The sequence below is a fragment of the Lontra canadensis genome, unplaced genomic scaffold (genome assembly GCF_010015895.1).
Source record: "Lontra canadensis isolate GAN:19392208 unplaced genomic scaffold, GSC_riverotter_1.0 scaffold109, whole genome shotgun sequence".
Lineage (NCBI taxonomy): Eukaryota > Metazoa > Chordata > Mammalia > Carnivora > Mustelidae > Lontra > Lontra canadensis.
Genome location: NW_022631103.1, coordinates 6077099 through 6093739, shown reverse-complemented (window position 1 = coordinate 6093739; position 16641 = coordinate 6077099). Strand labels below are relative to the sequence as shown.

General features: G+C 40.4%; 1 protein-coding gene across 6 annotated transcripts in view; it reads right to left on the bottom strand.

Annotated features, from left to right (window-relative positions):
- Positions 1–16641, bottom strand: part of NFIA (nuclear factor I A) — a 362345-nt gene that overhangs the window by 60848 nt on the left and 284856 nt on the right. For all 6 annotated transcript variants that reach the window (XM_032839786.1, XM_032839787.1, XM_032839785.1 and 3 more), the window contains exon 7: positions 13282–13410. In XM_032839786.1, coding sequence (XP_032695677.1) covers positions 13282–13410 — 129 coding nt within the window. The remainder of the gene's footprint in view (positions 1–13281; positions 13411–16641) is intronic.

Genomic DNA, 16641 nt, shown 5'->3' with positions numbered 1-16641 from the left:
GTAATAGATCTACTGTTTTTGAGTGTCCATACTGTCCTCCCCCTTAAACACGTGGACCCCTGCTACCCAGGCACATGTCCAACCTAACCCAGAATCTAAGCACATCTTCTACCAGCCCCCTCAAACCCAGATACAATGGAAATTTCTATCATTCTATCTATTTCTGGGAGTTGTTTATCGGAGAGCTCATACATGTTAATGCTAAAAAAAAAAAAAAGTTTTTAAAGACAATCTGGAGTACTTTTAAGAAAAAATTTCTAATTATTATTAATTTTTGGGGGGAAAAATTTCTAACTAGATTAAAGGGCCTTAGTTTTGTTTCTGCCACTACTTGGCTTATAAATACGGGCAACTTCTTTCTCTTCTAGTTTTCTCCTCTACAAAACATAGTTTGTACTCAAATGTTGATGCTCACCTAGCTTTGCATTCCAGTGGAACTCTGTCTCTGAGATTACAGTTACAAATTCTCAGTAAAATTGATCCATAGTAGTAACACTGAAATCTAAAATATCTGAAACAAGGGGGAATGTACCCCTTAAAAGAAATTATTTTCAAAATGCTTCTGAGATACGAAGTTATTATTTCTGGACACGGTCTTTAAGACATCCTGGCTTTGGGAAGGCTCTAATTTTTAGAGTTTTAAAATCCCCGAGCGAGCCTGTTCAAAGTTCCGTGACACAGAGCTCCCGTCTTGGGATCCTGACAGGACCGCCTCTCTGAATACGCCACGTTTGCACACCACTTGCCTAGGCCGCCATGATGGCTAGTGTGAATTATGTTCAAATACCACACAGCAGCAGTGATGATTGGAAATACAAAGAGGGACTGTTTAAGAAGCAAAGTGGACAAGAATCCTACTCCATGAAGAAAACCTGAGCTTCTATGTTATGGGCAAGCAATACTAAGAAATAAGAGATGAAGAATAAGAAACCCGGCAAAACACTTGAGGAAAAAAACAACCCCACAGACTGGGTGATCACAGAGGGGAACAGAAATAGGCAGGGAGTCCTCTCACAGCCTGTTGGAAGTGTACTGGAATTACAAACGCAGTCCTGCAAAAGAGAATCTCCAAAGTCAAGTCCGTGGAGATGCTCCAGCCTCTCGGAGAATTACTGGTAGTTTGTGAGTGTTTGCTGACATGGGGGTAAAAAAAAAAGGCAAAAAAAACACAAGCAAATAAACAACTACAAAACCCATGATAAACATAAAAGCACGGGCTGATTGGCAGCCGTTCCCCCACCAAATCGTCAGATTTACGGTGTAGTGTAAGCCCCTATTTCTGAGAGACAGGATTACTGAGGCAGAGGTTATTTTCAAAGCATCCTTCTGAACTCCAAGTTATATTCCTGAATACACCCCGTAGGATTGGAGCATTTACTCCTACTGTGGTAGATTTCACACAAAGGGAGGAAGAAAGAGAAGAATTAGTCCAGTGTCTGAAGCCAGGGGTTCAAGCTTTTATCCCAGGTTGGATATCAGATAGCTCTGTGTGTCAGCCTCCTGGCTTCCTCTACTGCAAAATGGAAATCATATGTCATGTTTGGGTTTTAGAGCTCAACTCCTCTGTGCTTGAAATCATCACTCCCTATCCTAATCCATGCAAAGTCACTTAACATTTCTGAGCCCACATTTCCTTATCTATAAATTGGATAAAATAGCCCAGAAAAAAAAAAAAAAGACTTTTCTCAGGATCAGAATTAATTCTACTTCCATGGCAGTGCTCATTCTTTTAAAAAGTATGCGTTGAGAATCAGCTATGTGCTAGACATTATATTAGACTGTGGGTTATTTACTATTCCTAGACTGTTTTTTTTTTTAGGACAAATTAAGGTATATGAAAAATAATCAGGATCATATAATGTAATGTGGCAACATGAGATAACTAGGAGTCAAAAGCTGGACTGTTTTCATGGACCTGGAAGCCTACACATGGGCTAACAGTCACTTTCTAGTACCTAATTTACCTGTGCTCTGCAAGTTCTAACTGCAGGAATCAGTCACTGCAGAGAGGGAGAAAGCTGAGCTCATTGTCCCAAGTTCAGGACAGCTTTGTTTTTATCTCCAGCAGTGGACAGCTAGTAGTTCTGTCTGTCCAGCAGTTCTTCACCATTCCCTCTGGAAACAGAGCTCTCATGGTTTTTGGGGGCACCTATCCTTCCCTCAGCCCCAGCCTAGGTAGAGTGGCCTCAACCCTATCCCTGGCTCGGCAGGTAGGTATGTAACCCAGGCCACATGAGTGAGAAACCCCTTTATCTTTTAAACATAAGGATTTAGTGACCCAAGCAAAGGACCCAGACCAGGACAATCAGAGCCATAAGCATCCAGTAGTAGATCTCCACCCAGATCTACTGTGAAAAAGCTATTCTCTTTCACCCTTGGGGTTGTTACATTGGTGGAAATGAAGCCTGGAGCTGCCCACATCATTAATGCCACAGTCTGAGGGGATTCAGCCTAAGAATGAAGTTCACACAGAAGAGAGCAGAGCTGAGGGAGAGAACAAGACATACAGATTTCTGAGGGTATCACCTGGATCCAGCTCTAACTGAAGCCATCCACCCTCAGACTTTCTAGTTGTAAGCACCAGTCCATGATTTTCTTTTGGAGGAATAGAGGGATGGTGAAGGAATTTGGTTGGGTTTCTTTTACTCGTAAGAATATTTCACTTGAAAGAGTCTATATGAACATATCTTCAAAGCATTCATGACTGCCTATGCAACAAGTTTGCAACTTTTACTGTAGTGTTCAGGAACTGGGAGATTTGGGAAGATCTGGAGATATCCCTCAGGGATGCCAAGGTTTTCTAAGTTTATATCGCATGCCAATGGAAAGGACCAACACAAACTGACACACATAAATCCAACCCCCCACAAATACTTCAAATACTTGTGCGGGATTATCCCTTTCTTGACTTCACTGTTCATTAATCTCATCATAGTGATAATGATTTGTTTCCTATCTACCTGTTTGGATAGACTGCAGGGGCAAGATTCATCTGGTTTGTTCATTAGGGCCTAGCGCCCTGTTTGGCAGATGGTAAATGCTCAATAATTACCTGCTGAATCGATTTTTATAAACAACAGACTCTTGTTAACCAAAGAGGTGCTTATCTTATTTTAGCAAGACCATACCTGAATGAAGACAAAGCCAAGAGAAGTCTCTACCATGGCTGAAGGGCTACCTATCAGGGGAGGGAGCTATTTACTTGCCTCACTGAGCAGATGCCCCTGTTCTCCAACCAGGCAAGAGCAGTGAGATGGGGTAACCAGGCTGCCTCACTTCCCTGAGACCACATGTCCTGCTCTGGGCATCTGTGGCTCCTCCCAGAGAGGAGAAACATGCATTCCTTCCTGACCCACAGGAGCAGGTGGGAAGAGTAGGCTGGGGATGAGGATAGAGGAATGAAGGAAATGAAAACTCTCTCCCGAGAATCACATGCAAAGAAAGCACATGCAGGTATGAGGATAAAAGAAGTCATTGCAGAGGTAGGGAACATTTCGTCATTATACTTATGACAGTTCCCAGCCCTTTCCATATGCAATTTCACTTCCTCTGCCTCCTCATGTTTTAACGTTTTATACAGGTGGGAAAACAAAGGCAGGTAGAAGATAAGTGACTCGCACAAGCATATGCAGAGTCCAACTGGCCAGCCAGAACCCAAATTCTCTGCTGGCTGACCCCATAGCCTGCGCACTGTGCACGGTGCTCTGTGGCTCCCCTCTGAATTCTTCCTCGGAGGTCAAATGGTTTATCTCCCCTCTGAAGTTTTTGTTCACAGGTCCCTTATTATTGTATCAGAACCTGGCAACTCTGATGTTGTCCACATTGTGTTTTGCACATCAGAAAAAGGAAGTGTTTGACTGGGGCCGGGGGTGGGGGGCTGTGGGGAGAGAAAGCAACTGCCATTTCTTATGAAGAAATGGCACTTGACAACTGGAAATGTATCCTGGAAATATACATTTTAAACAACCTTCTCTATGTGTGATTAAGTACACTAATTTCAACAATACAAAGGAGGCGGCATGAAATGGGTGACTCTCTGGGATACTGCGACCACATTAATAGGGCTGTCCATTCCCATTTCAAGTGTCTATGCTCACCCTCCCTGTACACCCCCACCTACACAGATGATAAGCTGATACTACATAAACATTGTTAAAGCCACAGTACTATGCTATAGTAATTCACTTAACTTTAACATGATTTATGGTTCTGTCAATAGGGGAGGTTGAAAATCCTGCCCTGAAGCTTCAATGTGAGCCTTATATTTAAAACAGCAATTGTGAGCGTGTGTGTGTGTGTGTGCGTGTGTTTGTGACAGAAGAAAATATTCCACATAAAGAGGAGATAACAAGTCCAATACTGACTTTTTTACTCCACTCCGAAAAGAGGAAAATAAAGAATGAGTCCAAATATGGAATCCACATGATATTAAGCTAGACCAAGAAGAAAGAACGGCTAGGGATTTATCTGATTATGTGATTTATAGTACAAGCCATACCGGAAGTCTCATCAATGAGACAATTTTAAAGAAGACTTGCTGGGAACCCTGCCTTCATCATGTGTGCCTATGTTCGGTCTATGGTGGGGGAGCTGGGGAAGGAGGAGAGGAAGAGAGGGAGGGAGAGACAGAGAGACAGAGAGAAAGAGGCCAGGAATTCCAAGGAAGAGCAGCTTCTTTTGTCAAGATGAGTTTAAATCTCGGCCCAGGGCCCAAGTGGTGAATCACCCTATCTCTCTTTCTGGCACTCACCCTGGGGGCATTTCGCGTCTTTAAGAGATTAAGGAGCCAACTGGTCTTGTTGCTCTAACCTGTCCTCCTTGGGACCACATATTAGTACGATTCCCCTGCAGAAGAGCTCTCTTTAGAAGTTTGCTGCAGGGATGACAAATTAACCCAGCAGGGTGTCCCACACATCTATCTCAGTACAAATTATTAGTGTAATAGAGCTTTTAGTTATGCATTTATCTAGTAATTATTGAACGGTTACACAAAACCAAGCTGAGCAGCCACGGCCTTTATGAGGTTCGCTCAGTGGGTGGCCTTACAGTTAATTTAGGATAGTTTTCCACTAAGCAGTTCACTTGCAGACAAATTAGCTCAACAGCCTTCTCCTTTAAATATTTTCCATGTCATAGTGAAACTCTTTACAATACAATAAAGGTACAGTTTTAATTACACGCTTCCTGACTTTTGTTTAGTTGTAGTTTTAAAACATTTGCTGGCACTCTTTTTTCCTGTGGCTGGGCAGTACTAGCTGGTTGTAAGTATCTGGCTAATGAATTTAATAATTTCCTGAACTGGGACTTAAAGGATCTTTGCTCAAAAGCTGGCTTCCCTCTTTGCCATCCAGCTCCTTCAAATCCCAGTCGACAGCGTCTCCCACTGGGCTGGACACCAGCACCCGGGCTGACCCTGACCAATGTTCACAAGCCCTACTAGCTTGTCTTTCAAGGCCTCTCAAAGGTGGTACTTGTTCGGTCTACGATGCCCGCACTTGGGAATCAATTCTGGCATTTCTTATTGTAGAGTGACAACGTAATGTTGTCTCAAATGACATACTCCAATAATAAATAAACACCTTGTGTCTGCTGGCAGATTCTTTCCGCACCTTGTTAGCAACAGGTACTTAATTGCTTCTCATTTCCCTGAGATGATTCAATTGCACTAAACCAGGAGAGACAAATTAGATTCAGCTCCTTGGAAAGGAGCGCTGGCGGGTTCTACAACTAAGTTAAAAGCTTTCCTAAGAGGCAAAGAAGTTTGCAGACACGATGCGAGAAAGCTGCACACACCTATCACTTAGATCGAGGGGGGCCCGTGCCAAGGGAGGGGTGCCATGGTGATGGTGGTGATAGAGGGAGGACTTCTTCTTGCGGGTCCTTAATGTTGACAACCAACTTTGTGATGCTACAGCAAATATTCTACAAAAAGTGGATCACATCCCCTCAAGCTTGGTATTTCTCCTAGTGCCTGGCAAGGTAGAAGCTCTTTCCTTAAGGCAAAGTGAGTATGTACTGAGCATTTATTCACTAGGCGGTGCATCTCCCTAAATCCCACCGAAGACATGCACTTGGATATTATATTACCATTCTGCATGGAGGATGGAAACAACTCCCTATTATTCCCAGACTTTCTGTGTATCTTCAATCCAATCCATGCAGCCACTCATGTATTCAACAAATGTTTGGCAAGTGCTTTCCTTATGGCAGGCACGATGCTGAGGGACACAGGTAGGAAGAAAAAAGCCATGGTTCCTGCTCCAGGGGGCCCTGCCATCTAGTGATAACTGCTGCCTTCATATTTTGCCTCTCCTCTCCTTCCTCCTCTATTATTGTCTATGAATCCACACTCCTCCAACCTTTCCTGGTGACCTCCACTTCCTGGAAGGTGATCTTAATTCTCATAATTCTCTAAAGTATGTTTTTCTTGGCCAAACTTGGAGATATTGTTAACCGCAGACCCTTAGATGTTTCATCACTAAGAGCAGGATCCCTGCCTGAATCACGAGGATCTTGGACTTAGAGAGGTTTATAGAGCATATAAACTTCTGACTACTTCTCCAAACAGAAACGGGCATGACTCTTGGAAAGCCACACAATAAATCTTTGGTTTATGTGGCTATTGTTTTGGCATATCTTATGTATATTTTTGGTACCGGGGCAATTTTACTTCTAAACTCCCTTCAAGGGTATATGTTTTTTGAGTTATAAAGAAGTGGATGGTTTAGCTTCATGCTCACGTGGTGTACATTTTTAATTCCTCAGTACCTAGTTATCGAAAAGCACAATTTGTTGCTGTTGCTTTGTTTTGCAGGCTTACAATGAGAAGGCACTCCATGGGAGAAGAGGGCTTGAGTCCTTACTATTTTTTTTTGAAGATTTGATTTATTTATTTGAGAGAGAGGGAGAAAGAGACAGAGACTGAGAGAACGAGTTGGGGGAGGGGCAGAGGGAGAAGCAGACTCCCTGCAGAGCAGGGAGCCTGACGTGGGACTTGATCCCAGGACACTGGGATCATGACCTGAGCTGAAGGCAGACGCTTAACAGACTGAGCCACCCAGGCGCCCAAGGCGTTAAGTCTTATGCTTATTTGGACTCTTCACGATGCCAAATGCTACAGGGGTTTTATATCAGGATGCCCTTGTCCCCAAAAGCACCCTAAGCTTCCCCTATCACAGTAATACACCTGCTGGCTTTCTTGCCCCATCATCCACCAGGAGGTAAGCAATCCGAGGCCAGAGTCCCAGCTTCTCTTGGTCATTCTATTCAGCAACTAATAGAGCACGTTGTACCCGCTGTAGTGCTCCATAAGTACTGGTGGGAAAAAGGAACGGATCCCTAGAGAGACAGCGGAGTGTGCAAGTCGATTTTAATATCAAATAAGTCACACTGACCTCAAAAATTGTGCATTGAAGTGACTTGCATATAACAGAAAGCCTGCACTACCAGTAGCAAGGATTCATGGGCTAATAAAAAGAGGTCAAGTGATTTGTTTATGGCTCTTATTAAAAAACTCAGTAGGATAACATGGGTTATGTCATGCTTATCAAAAGATCTAAATGGCTATGTTATGTCTTCGACTAATAAAAAATGTGAAAACAAATTAATTGTTTAAATAAATACAGTTTATTTCTCCCACTGGGGGAGAAAAAGGTAGAACCTAGTGATATAATGGAAGAGGCACTGAATTGGAGACTTGATTTCTGGTCTCGGCTGAGCTCACTCATCTGCAGGAGTAATGTGGAATACATTGCTGACCGTTTACCCACATATTCCCCTCCCACTTACCCACTTATAAAGCCCTAATTTTATACAGAGTGGCTGTGTGTTCAGCTAAAAAAATAATGTAGACTTCCTCGCCTCTCTTGCAGCTAGAGGTGATCATGTGGTGTAGTTCAGACCAGGCTGCACAACATTCTATAAAAGGTGTCAGAATGAGCGGGCCTTGCTTTCTGCTTGGAATGCAGATGTGAGGCAGGTGCACAGTGGCCACATTGTGATCAGGAGGTCAGAGCAGGAGGATGAACACAACGCACTAAAGTAAGGCTAAGAGATAAAATCTCAGCCCTTGGACTATCACAGTCCTGAATCACACACTTGTTTTTATTTGAGAAAAATACGACCTGTTTAGTTGATCTTCTGTTACTTGCAATCAAACACATGCTTAGCTGATACAGGAAATGGATTAGACCAGATTTCCAGAGCACTATTCTCAAATTCTATGGTTCTAGATAAGGCTCAGTGAGTGCTTACTTGCTAATTATTTTCAACTTCTGTCTTGCAATGTGTACCATTGTAGGCGCTTCCCCACTTCTAAATTCTTAAGGCAGAGTTGCTTTCCTTAGTGTAGAGCATTAAATTAAATGAAATGCTTAAATTAAGTATCATTTATTATCTTGTTTTTGAAAATAGCAAAGATTTCAGGCAGACACCTAAGTTTCAAGAAGACGAAATTCCAAGAGACTCTAAAATACCACGATTGCTCCAAATAATTCCAATAAAAGGATTTAGATTCTTCAAATCATCCAACAACCTTGTCACTTAAAAAAGCAAAGGGAAGAACAAAGATTTTTTTCAATTATCATGAATAAAGCAAACTGTTGTGATTAAATACTTTATTATGGTTGAAATTTTAAGTGCTGATAAAAGAAAGTCTTCGAAAGCCTAATCTTTCAGCTTAGAGTACACAGTAATTTTAATAATGTATAATGACATACATTCTTTTATGGAAACATAAAAACTCCACTCCCCAGGATATTCCAAAATGCTTTCACCTCTTTACCTAATTTTAACTATATAGATGCCAAGGATTATCCCCATGATACAGATGGCCAAACTGAGGCCACAAGGTTAAGTGACTTATCAAAGCCTCAAAGAAAGCCAGTGTCCAAGAGGGGATTTTTTTTTTAAATTTTTTATTTTTTATAAACATATATTTTTAAGGTCTGTGAATCGCCAGGTTTACACATTTCACAGCACTCACCATAGCATATACTCTCCCCAATGTCCATAACTACACCACCCTCTCCTGACCCCCCTCCCTCCAGCAACCCTCAGTTTGTTTTGTGAGATTAAGAGTCACTTATGGTTTGTCTCCCTCCCAATCCCATCTTGTTTCATTTATTCTTTTCCTACCCCCTTAACCCCCCATGTTGCATCTCCACTTCCAAGAGGGGATTTGTTTTAAGAAACCAACTACCTTCACGATGTACATAGAGAAGTGATTAGAATAGCAGAAACTAAGAAAAAGCATAACTTTTATATGAAAGTTTTACTTATATAATCTTAACAAAAGCTTTCTTTGGCTGGACGGCCATTGTTCTTCCCCATCTTGGACATTCTTTATAAAGAAGTCCTGCCTGAACTATTATACATTTATCACTCTTTAGTTCTTCTGAAGCAATACAGTCTTGTCAGTGTCAGGGAAGGGATATGCAATGTGAATACATTTTATTTATTCAACCAATATTTGAGCATAAAATTCAACCAATATTTGAGCATAAAATTCATTGCATGAGACACAATGAAGATAACAAAAAGTGTAAGTTATAGATCCTCCCTTCCAAAGGTTCCATTCTAGCACAGCAACAAGACACATATATTAACTTGCAAAGCAAGACACTGGGTCTTGTGTGAAAGACTTTGGGACTTCGAGGAGTGTGAGGTGATGGCAGCCTGCATGGAGCTAAGGGGTCTTTGTGTAGAAAATCATACTTGAGCTGGTCTTGGGATGGATAAGATGCTGTAGGGACAGCAGGATATTTTCAAATCCTGGGTGAAAATGGATGATTCACTTGTTTGCATGATTTGAGTACATATTCTATTTCCAGGCACTGTGCAAACAACTGCAAATACATGATTTCATTTGCTCGTTAGATAATATGAATCTCTTGAGGTAGAGATTATGATCTCCAATTTATAGATGAGGAACTTATGATTTAGAGAAGTAAAGCAATGTATAAGGTTCACAATGTATAAGGTAACAGTGGTGGAGACAGAGCTCCAACACTGGTCCGTTTGACCACTGAGCTTCTATCCTTACCCATGGTGCAATTCTGCCTCCCTACAAGGCCCTACTTTTTTTTCTTTTTTTTGCATTTGCTTTGCAATTTCAAAGAGAGGTTTCCTTTGTAATAAGTGTCCACCAAATGTCCAAATATGCCTTATGTTTATAGTAAAAATTAGGGCTATTGTTTTTTTTGTTTTTTTTTTTTTTTAAGCGAGGTGACCTTGTTTTGCTGTAGGTCTGTTAAAATATCACCTCTGGCCTGGGTTTTGAGATCTATTACACAGTTACGCTTAAAAACTGGTGTTTGTCTGGTCAAGGTATTCCCAAGATAAATTTTAAGAAGTTTTTAAAGGAGGCAGCAGAAGTCTTGTAATCTGGATACTATGCAGAGGTGAACATATGTGATTCTGAGCAACGGTGTAGTAAACAGCTTCCCCTGTCCCTGTGCCCCAGGACCCTGATAAAGGACACAACTTTCTCTTCTTCCAGGCCCTTTGAAGTTCGACTGTCTATATGGATTCTCTAATGATCTGCTGATTTGGGTTATGGCAACTCTTTACAGTAAAAGGAGCATCGAGGTTGAAGTCTCCTTTATGTACACATCACATTTACTCCACACTGGCTCATTCAGTCAGACTCTCTCTCCTTCAGTTTGGATCATCTTCCTAAAACATCAGCTTAATCCTGTGATCTCATTCCAAGCATTAGCTTTCCATCTGGTTCAGAGAAGAATAAAGAGCAATATGGCGTCTGCAGCAAATATTTCTTAGAGAGGCTCAGTACCAACCTTAAAAAGTATCTTAGCCCCAAAATGTCTCGTGTTAGCTCATCTCCACTCTGTGATTCTTGCCACAAAGACACCAATGAAGAGTTTCATCTAAATTACTCCAACTCCCTTTACTGGACCACTAAGGGGGTGCAGGGTGCAGTAAGAATGGGTACCTGAGTAGATTTTCCAGAAAGGAGAACCGAGGATGCTGGGAACCATCTTGAATTCTGGTGAAAACAAAGAATCTTTGGTATTCCATAATTCTTAAACTAGGCACCTTTCACTTTTCCTCACAAACATTTTTTTTTATGGTATGAATAGGAGATCAAAGCTCATTGTTCTGAAGGCTAAGGAGGTCCACTCCGGTTCAACCCAGTGCGGGTGATTTTGGCAAACGTGTTTAAGTATCCAGCATGAGGAAGTTCCCAATCTTGGCCCTCACAGGTAAATGCTAGAATTGCTATAATAATGTGTAGAACTGTGGTTTTAAGGCAAGACACCTAGAGAGCACTCAATATTTATTGAATTAAATGATAATATATGCACATTGCTTTATGCTCCTCAAAGAGTCTCTACAAATATTGTTTTATCATGTCTCTATGTAAGAATAGGAGGTTGGGAGGAAAAGTTCATTCAGCACAGTTCTGTCCCATTTTATTGGCGAGGATATTAAAAAAATCCACAAGATAAATGGGAAGGCAAAGAGGCAGCTCACCCAGCTATCCTGATTGCTAACATCCTGTCCTTCCCAGTCCTTATCACCTCGCTACCTTGTGAACCCTTCTTCTGCTTGGAATGCCCTCTATTCATGTAAGTGACTTCTTAAGATTTCATGTCAATGCTGTCTAAACTTTGAAGTCTATTTGATAAAAAGTAGTAATAGCACATTCCACATCATCTTCTGAATGCTTATTTTCTTGCATCTCTCTTCTGCCCTAGACTGTATGCTTGATGAGGACAGGAACCACTGAATTCCCAGTGACAGGCACTCAGGAAATTGTCATTTAATGAACAAATGAAACTTATGGTTTCCTCTTCTGAGTTCCCGTAGAAATTTCTATTTTTAACGCTCATTTAGCATTTAAAATGTTAACCTGACCATAGAAAGATGAGAAACATTACCTGCCTTATCTCCCTGATACCGAAAATCTTCTGACTAAAAGGACTTCATGTCTTTTATTTTCCACTACAGTTTAAGATGCTTAATGAATGCTGACCCTGAGGATAATATCATAATACTACCCCACTGAAAGAGACTCATTCATAATCCAATTCGGATGCAAGGTTTCAAGTTAGAAAAAAATATATAAAAAATATATAAGTTGCCTTTCTGATTATCACACACACACACACACACACACACACACGTACACACCACAGAAGTGAAATAATAAGGGACCTTGAGAATATTCTGTCAGTGATCACAAGATGTTTAAAGATGGAGGAAGTAAGTCTTCATAATTGTGGATATAGTAATTGCTTAAAAAAATAGTCCAAATAGTTATTTTCATCAGTGTGATTTCTGCGTGTGTGCATTGGGCGCCCCTTCAACGGCCATTTTTCCCTGAGATGCTCACAAGCATTCACAAAGGGATTCAGATTTGTGGGTCTCACATTCAGATGAATGCAAGAAATATCAGTTTCCCCAGGCGTATGTAATAGTAGACAAGAGACCATAACTTTCTAGGATGTTTTATAATACCAGCTGGTAGATCACAGACCTACCTAAGCGACAATCTGATGGAAGAAAGTAAACATGGTTACAATTATTCATACTCCTACTGTGGGAGTTTCATAAACAAACTAATAAATATTTTCATCTTGCAATAAGATCAAGTTAAGTGATTTGCTGACATTCTCTTGAGGTTTAAAGTTTGTCTTTAATGTGAAATACAAATCATATTTCTTGTGGACACATTTTAATAATAAACTTAAAAGCATACGAGACAAAAATAATGAAAACATTGCAACGAAAACCAAACTATCTACCACTTCAAAAGGAGTGAGTGAAAACTGCTCGTCAACACCGTGATGCAAACAGCCTCAGTGCGAAACGCCACATATTGAAATCAGGTTTCAAGGAAAGGGAATCAGCAGGGATGAGAGAATGAAAAACAGCTCTTACTTGAAAACAGGTAACTAGCTACAGGAAAATATACTCACCTAATACACACAAACACACACACAACACACACACACACACACACACACACACACACACACACTCCTTTTGCCCAACCTGTAGGGCAGACTTGATTTGGGTTCAGTTCAAATTACCTCCCACCTCTTTGCAACATCCCACAGGGAATGAGGGGTTTGGTCCCTCTTCTGGCCTGAGGTAGGGATCCAGGGTTTGATGCCAAAGCTGTCTCCAGGGAGGAGAAACTGGAGCACTTACTGCCTTTAGGAGCATTCTGGGAGAGGCCTCCTTGTCTCTCCTTCTGCTATGCTGCTCCCAAGGCCATGATCTAAGCCCAAGCCAGGGTGCTGGGGAGCGGCTCACCTCTGGGTCCTGTGATGACAGGTCGATGGTGCTGTGTGAACGCGGTTCCCAGGGAGGAGGTCTGCGAAGGGGAGGGGCTGCTGAAACCAGACTTCTCCGACTTCTTCAGTGTGGTTGGAGATGGCATTCCTGGCAAGAAGGATGGAGTGATAAGCACATTTTAATTCAGGGCACGGCAGCTTGTACTAAAAGATAAAACTGAAAGAATTAAAAAAAGAAATCCACCTGGGAGCACAGAATTTGTTTTGAATCAATTTGAATTTGTCACAGGAACCAACAGGGGACAAAATGGCCCCTTGGTAAGTCCACCTAGAATTGACTTCAACTTACTCTACTCAGTCACAGTTCCTTTTGGCATGATTGAACTTGTCTAATTACAGAGGGCCCCTGCCCAGAGTTTCCTGCAAGTTGTGTGTGCCTGTGGCCCATGGGAGCCTTCAGAAAGGAGGCTCTCAAAGGCACATGAAGACCCCATCTGCAACCATTTCATCTTGCCAGGTACCTTGCTGAAGCACGAAAGCACCTTCTCCACATTTTAAATAATTTAGCTATTTTCACATTAAAAAAAAAAAAAACCCACAACAATGACAATTCAGTTGCTCATCCAATGAATTATTTATAATAGAAAAAAGAAATAAAAGATCAAAGTAAAAAATCCTTAAATGCTCAACAATTGAAACTGGTTAAATAAATATGATCGAACCCATCCAAATCATACCGTCAGAGAAAAAGGACATTCCATTTAATGACATGGAATAAAGACATGGAAAGTGATTATAAAATAGGACGTTGTGCTGGGAGGCCACTTAAAAATATAGGTCTCTGTGCAGAGAAAGAACTGGAAGGAAATGCACATAAACTCTAACGGGGGTTCTCTGTGTGATGGATTTGGGTGGTTTTCATTGCCTCTTTTTGCTTGCTTGTTTCTCCTGTGATGAACATATATTACTTTTATGTTAAGAAAATACAATAAAAACTTGTTTTTAAAAATAGTATTTTTATCATATTTTCTGAGGTTTTCATAACATTTCCAGCATAGAAAATTCTTTGGGAGGAAAATAATGGGAAAATGGTCTCTTGTAATTACTGAGTTTGTAATGTTCTCGGCAGCCAAGCTGACACACACAACTGGAGGCATCGATCAGTTTGGTAGGGTGCCAATTAAAACAATGAAAACTTGGATATAGAAATAAAAGAAATGACTCCTTGTTCTCCACATCACAGGACAAATTTTGGCTCTCTTAAATTTGCAGCACAAAACTGGTCTGTAAGCACGTCAAAAGAATCAGCTCTCTTTTACTCACATAGGTCTACATATGTTGTATTCTATGACCAGAGAATTATTGGGGTGAGCTGGAAAACGAAGTAATAAAAATAATATTATATTAGCAGGTACCCGTTATTGAGTAGTTACTAACTCACATGCACTGTGCCAAGCACTTTATAGGTAAAGATCTGTCCCAAAACTTAGTTTGGCTTGTATCTAAATGCGTCCTTGTTATTTATGTCCACAGATTTCCTTCATAGGTTCTACAACACAAGCTTTGAGTGCGACTTCAGGTTCTATACGGATAGAGTGTGTTTTGTGTTTCGATTTTCAGAATATCCAACAAAGGGTCTAGAATGCAGTTAGTGGCCTGAGAAGATATTTAAACTAGGTGTCACAGTCTCAACTTTATCTGTGGCTTTACTAACCGACAAAGTAAAACTTGAGAGAGTTTGACCCCATGAAAGAAACAAATTGCAAGTTGGTAGGCAAATCTGCATGGTACCATGAAAAGACATTAGGAAGTGGTGTGTGATTTCACACCAACTGGGCAGATCTAGATTCCAGCCATTCCAGATCAATATCTACATGATTTGAATGAAAAAGCACATCACTCAGCAACTTAGCTATGTTTCCTTGCTCTTTGAATCAGTAACCAAAGTCACACCATACCAATATCCTAACACCATTAGGATAGATTGGGGTTTTGGACCAACATTCGTTGCAAGTAACTTAGCCTAAGGTATAATCACAGAACTACATTAGAGAGAGGATTTCCAATTTAAAAATTAAAGGGAAGAAATAAACGTTAACCAAAATGTAAACAAACCTCTCAATTCATTCAAACCTCTCCTGCGCAAAACACATTTTTAGGCTGCCAACCAGTCCACTGATTTAAGCTCAGTCAAATGCCTGAATTATGTGTCATGAAACAGAAATAGAACAGAAGATGAAAATGTCAAAACTTTTAAGATGGCAGAATCTTTTTCAGACAATGGAGTCACTGAGGAAACGCAGCATCTGAACTAAACTTATTAAAGAAAGCAAATGGTTGCCTTCACAGAAAAGGAAGCATTTCTTTGAAAAGTTCATGAGTTCCAACCCATGCCGTTCTAAATACGGCAGAGACAGTGACATGACTTAAATCCACCATTTACATTTACCCTTTTAAGAGGGGGAATGGAGAGGTAAGATTCAGGTAATCATGAACATGAAGAATGATGAAGCTGGTAAACAGATTCAAAAACAGCAAAATTCAAATTCTCCTTGAAGGGGTTAAAGAGAAAAGAAATACTGTCTGCATTCAAGAACAACAAGCCAAACTATGTATAATCTTCTAAATTTATCACAGTCAAGTAAGATGAACCCTAAGGCTGTCATGAATCTCAAAATTACTTCGTGTTTTCAATTTTTAAAGACTTATATTGAGCACATTTCTTTATTATATACTTTAATATTTTCTCCATATGTATAATGTATGTTTTGGTTAATTTGCTTCATATACTTAATTGACAGGATAAAATTTCAAAATGGTAGTAAACTACTTTATGTTAAAAGTGAGAGAACATTAATCTTGACTTTTATTTTTGAAATCAAATTTGGATTCTGCCCGTTAGATTAAAAGTAAGCTTCTTGTTACAATTTCTCTTACCAATTATCCATGCACAACTGTTATGCCATGGTTGTACAGATTAATGAATGATTGACTTTTTCTTAATAAAGCAAAACTTTGATTTCAATGTATTTTTCAGAAGCATCAGATTTTTTTAAAAAAGATTATAAAGAAATGCTGCCCTTTTTTCCAGAACAAACAAATTATTACTCCAAAGTTCTTTTCACTATGTAAAAATAAAGAATTTTATAGAACAAGCAGCAGAAATTTAGCAGGACGCTGTGTTTCAATGGGACATTTTCTCCTATTGATTGCTCTAAAAAACCCAATGGTGGCAAAGAAAATAGAAGATGGATTTCTTTTTTTTCCTTTTTCAACCTTTTTTCGGAGAGAATGAGAGAGAATGAACATGTATGAGTGGAGGGGGGGCGCAGAGGGAGAGGGAGAGAGAGAATATTAAGCAGTTCCTCAAATGCAGGAC